Raw genomic sequence first — 4697 nt, forward strand, 5'->3', positions numbered from 1 at the left:
CAGCGGCAGGACGCGCGTGTGCGTGCGGGAATATTCGGCTCCGTTATTTCCCCATCCATTACCCTAACCGACCGGAGCACGCGACCCCGCGAACACACACACACACACACCTCTACCGACCGGAGCACGCGACACACGCCCGGTGAGCGGCGGAATCCGTGATCGATCACGCGCGATGAGCGGCGGCGTGTACGGCGGAGGTAAGATGAGTGATCATCATCACCATGACAACTGCTTCCCGCCTCCGTGCTGCGCTACCACCGGTGCTCATAAACATATGATTTACATAGTACTCCGAGATATGGCGTTCATCATGCGCATGCGCACACGCCATTCTCTCCTCAGGGCATCATGGAGATCTGAAGGGTTATGAATGAGTTATTACTACTTCAGTCTTTCAGTGTGTTTACTTGCCATTCTTTGTAATTATTTGTGGGATTTACAAGCAATTTCTGAGTGAAATATCTTGAAAGTGAATCGTACACTATTTTCCAGTGTATTAATAACTTAACAAATTCATAATCCTCAATATCAGGTCAAACCGAGCGATTTCTCATCGTCCTGGTGCTTTAAATCGTCTCCTGTCGGCAGATCCATTCACTGATCAGTGTGAGCGGAAGATATTAAAGTCCTCATGAAATATAAACTGGAGATATTTGTCTTTTATTATAAACATGGTAGCCTCACTGTGATCTAGAAGCTCCAAAACAGTGACAACATTCTCATTAGAAGATAAAAGTGTTCAAAACTCTCACTTTAGATGTCACTCTGCTCTTCTGCTTCTCATCAGAGATTCTGTCCAATCAAACACGCTCTAGAATCTGAAGCTCCGCCCCCTGGATTATAAACAAACAATTCAGGCAGTGCTCTATATAGGGGATAGGGAACGATCAGACAGTGCTCTATATAGGGGATAGGGGACGATCAGACAGTGCTCTATATAGGGGATAGGGGACGATCAGACAGTGCTCTATATAGGGGATAGGGGACGATCAGACAGTGCTCTATATAGGGGATAGGGGACGATCAGACAGTGCTCTATATAGGGGATAGGGGACGATCAGACAGTGCTCTATATAGGGGATAGGGAACGATCAGACAGTGCTCTATATAGGGGATAGGGGACGATCAGACAGTGCTCTATATAGGGGATAGGGGACGATCAGACAGTGCTCTATATAGGGGATAGGGGACGATCAGACAGTGCTCTATATAGGGGATAGGGAACGATCAGACAGTGCTCTATATAGGGGATAGGGGACGATCAGACAGTACTCTATATAGGGGATAGGGAACGATCAGACAGTGCTCTATATAGGGGATAGGGGACGATCAGACAGTGCTCTATATAGGGGATAGGGAACGATCAGACAGTGCTCTATATAGGGGATAGGGGACGATCAGACAGTGCTCTATATAGGGGATAGGGGACGATCAGACAGTGCTCTATATAGGGGATAGGGAATGATCAGACAGTGCTCTATATAGGGGATAGGGAATGATCAGACAGTGCTCTATATAGGGGATAGGGGACGATCAGACAGTGCTCTATATAGGGGATAGGGAACGATCAGACAGTGCTCTATATAGGGGATAGGGAACGATCAGACAGTGCTCTATATAGGGGATAGGGGACGATCAGACAGTGCTCTATATAGGGGATAGGGGACGATCAGACAGTGCTCTATATAGGGGATAGGGGACGATCAGACAGTGCTCTATATAGGGGATAGGGAACGATCAGACAGTGCTCTATATAGGGGATAGGGGACGATCAGACAGTGCTCTATATAGGGGATAGGGAACGATCAGACAGTGCTCTATAAAGGGGATAGGGGACGATCAGACAGTGCTCTATATAGGGGATAGGGGACGATCAGACAGTGCTCTATATAGGGGATAGGGGACGATCAGACAGTGCTCTATATAGGGGATAGGGAACGATCAGACAGTGCTCTATAAAGGGGATAGGGGACGATCAGACAGTGCTCTATATAGGGGATAGGGGACGATCAGACAGTGCTCTATATAGGGGATAGGGGACGATCAGACAGTGCTCTATATAGGGGATAGGGAACGATCAGACAGTGCTCTATATAGGGGATAGGGGATGATCAGACAGTGCTCTATATAGGGGATAGGGGATGATCAGACAGTGCTCAATATAGGGGATAGGGGACGATCAGACAGTGCTCTATATAGGGGATAGGGAACGATCAGACAGTGCTCTATATAGGGGATGGGGAACGATCAGACAGTGCTCTATATAGGGGATAGGGGACGATCAGACAGTGCACTATATAGGGGATAGGGAACGATCAGACAGTGCTCTATATAGGGGATAGGGAACGATCAGACAGTGCTTTATATAGGGGATAGGGAACGATCAGACAGTGCTCTATATAGGGGATAGGGAACGATCAGACAGTGCTCTATATAGGGGATAGGGAACGATCAGACAGTGCTCTATATAGGGGATGGGGAACGATCAGACAGTGCTCTATACAGGGGATAGGGGACGATCAGACAGTGCTCTATATAGGGGATAGGGGACGATCAGACAGTGCTCTATACAGGGGATAGGGAACGATCAGACAGTGCTCTATATAGGGGATAGGGAACGATCAGACAGTGCTCTATATAGGGGATGGGGAACGATCAGACAGTGCTTTATATAGGGGATAGGGAACGATCAGACAGTGCTCTATATAGGGGATAGGGAACGATCAGACAGTGCTCTATATAGGGGATAGGGAACGATCAGACAGTGCTCTATATAGGGGATGGGGAACGATCAGACAGTGCTCTATATAGGAGATAGGGAACGATCAGACAGTGCTCTATATAGGGGACAGGGGACGATCAGACAGTGCTCTATATAGGGGACAGGGGACGATCAGACAGTGCTCTATATAGGGGATGGGGAACGATCAGACAGTGCTTTATATAGGGGATAGGGAACAATCAGTCAGTGCTCTATATAGGGGATAGGGAACGATCAGACAGTGCTCTATATAGGGGATAGGGAACGATCAGACAGTGCTCTATATAGGGGAGAGGGGACGATCAGACAGTGCTCTATATAGGGGATAGGGAACGATCAGACAGTGCTCTATATAGGGGATAGGGAACGATCAGACAGTGCTCTATATAGGGGATGGGGAATGATCAGACAGTGCTTCATATAGGGGATAGAGAACGATCAGACAGTAATCTATATAGGGGATAGGGAACGATCAGACAGTGCTCTATATAGGGGATAGGGAACGATCAGACAGTGCTCTATATAGGGGATGGGGAACGATCAGACAGTGCTCTATATAGGGGATAGGGAACGATCAGACAGTGCTCTATATAGGCGATAGGGAACGATCAGACAGTGCTCTATATAGGGGATAGGGGACGATCAGACAGTGCACTATAAAGGGGATAGGGAACGATCAGACAGTGCTCTATATAGGGGATGGGGAACGATTAGACAGTGCTCTATATAGGGGATAGGGAACGATCAGACAGTGCTCTATATAGGGGATAGGGAACGATCAGACAGTGCTATATAGGGGATAGGGATCGATCAGACAGTGCTCTATATAGGGGATAGGGGACGATCAGACAGTGCTCTATATAGGGGATAGGGAACGATCAGATAGTGCTCTATATAGGGGATGGGGAACGATCAGAGAGTGCTCTATATAGGGGATAGGGGACGATCAGACAGTGCTCTATATAGGGGATAGGGAACGATCAGACAGTGCTCTATATAGGGGATGGTGAAAGATCAGACAGTGCTCTATATAGGGGATAGGGGACGATCAGACAGTGCACTATATAGGGGATAGGGAACGATCAGACAGTGCTCTATATAGGGGATAGGGGACGATCAGACAGTGCACTATATAGGTGATACGGAACGATCAGACAGTGCTCTATATAGGGGATAGGGGACGATCAGACAGTGCACTATATAGGTTATAGGGAACAAACAGGCAGTGCTCTATATAGGGGATAGGGAACGATCAGACAGTGCTCTATATAAGGGAGAGGGAATGATCAGACAGTGCACTATATAGGGGATGTGGAACGATCAGACAGTGCTCTATATAGGGGATAGGGAACGATCAGACAGTGCTCTATATAGGGGATAGGGAACGATCAGACAGTGCTCTATATAGGGGATGGGGAACGATCAGACAGTGCTCTATATAGGAGATAGGGAACGATCAGACAGTGCTCTATATAGGGGACAGGGGACGATCAGACAGTGCTCTATATAGGGGACAGGGGACGATCAGACAGTGCTCTATATAGGGGATGGGGAACGATCAGACAGTGCTTTATATAGGGGATAGGGAACAATCAGTCAGTGCTCTATATAGGGGATAGGGAACGATCAGACAGTGCTCTATATAGGGGATAGGGAACGATCAGACAGTGCTCTATATAGGGGAGAGGGGACGATCAGACAGTGCTCTATATAGGGGATAGGGAACGATCAGACAGTGCTCTATATAGGGGATAGGGAACGATCAGACAGTGCTCTATATAGGGGATGGGGAATGATCAGACAGTGCTTCATATAGGGGATAGAGAACGATCAGACAGTAATCTATATAGGGGATAGGGAACGATCAGACAGTGCTCTATATAGGGGATAGGGAACGATCAGACAGTGCTCTATATAGGGGATGGGGAACGAT

General features: G+C 47.6%; 1 protein-coding gene across 1 annotated transcript in view; it reads left to right on the top strand.

Annotated features, from left to right (window-relative positions):
- actl6b (actin-like 6B) overlaps positions 1–4697 on the top strand; it is a 26122-nt gene continuing 21425 nt past the window's right edge. The window contains exon 1 of the mRNA XM_067447124.1: positions 1–200. Within this exon, the coding sequence (XP_067303225.1) occupies positions 176–200 (25 nt within the window). The 5' untranslated portion in view covers positions 1–175. The remainder of the gene's footprint in view (positions 201–4697) is intronic.

This window comes from Pseudorasbora parva, chromosome 6 (genome assembly GCF_024679245.1).
Source record: "Pseudorasbora parva isolate DD20220531a chromosome 6, ASM2467924v1, whole genome shotgun sequence".
NCBI classification, from domain to species: Eukaryota; Metazoa; Chordata; class Actinopteri; order Cypriniformes; family Gobionidae; genus Pseudorasbora; species Pseudorasbora parva.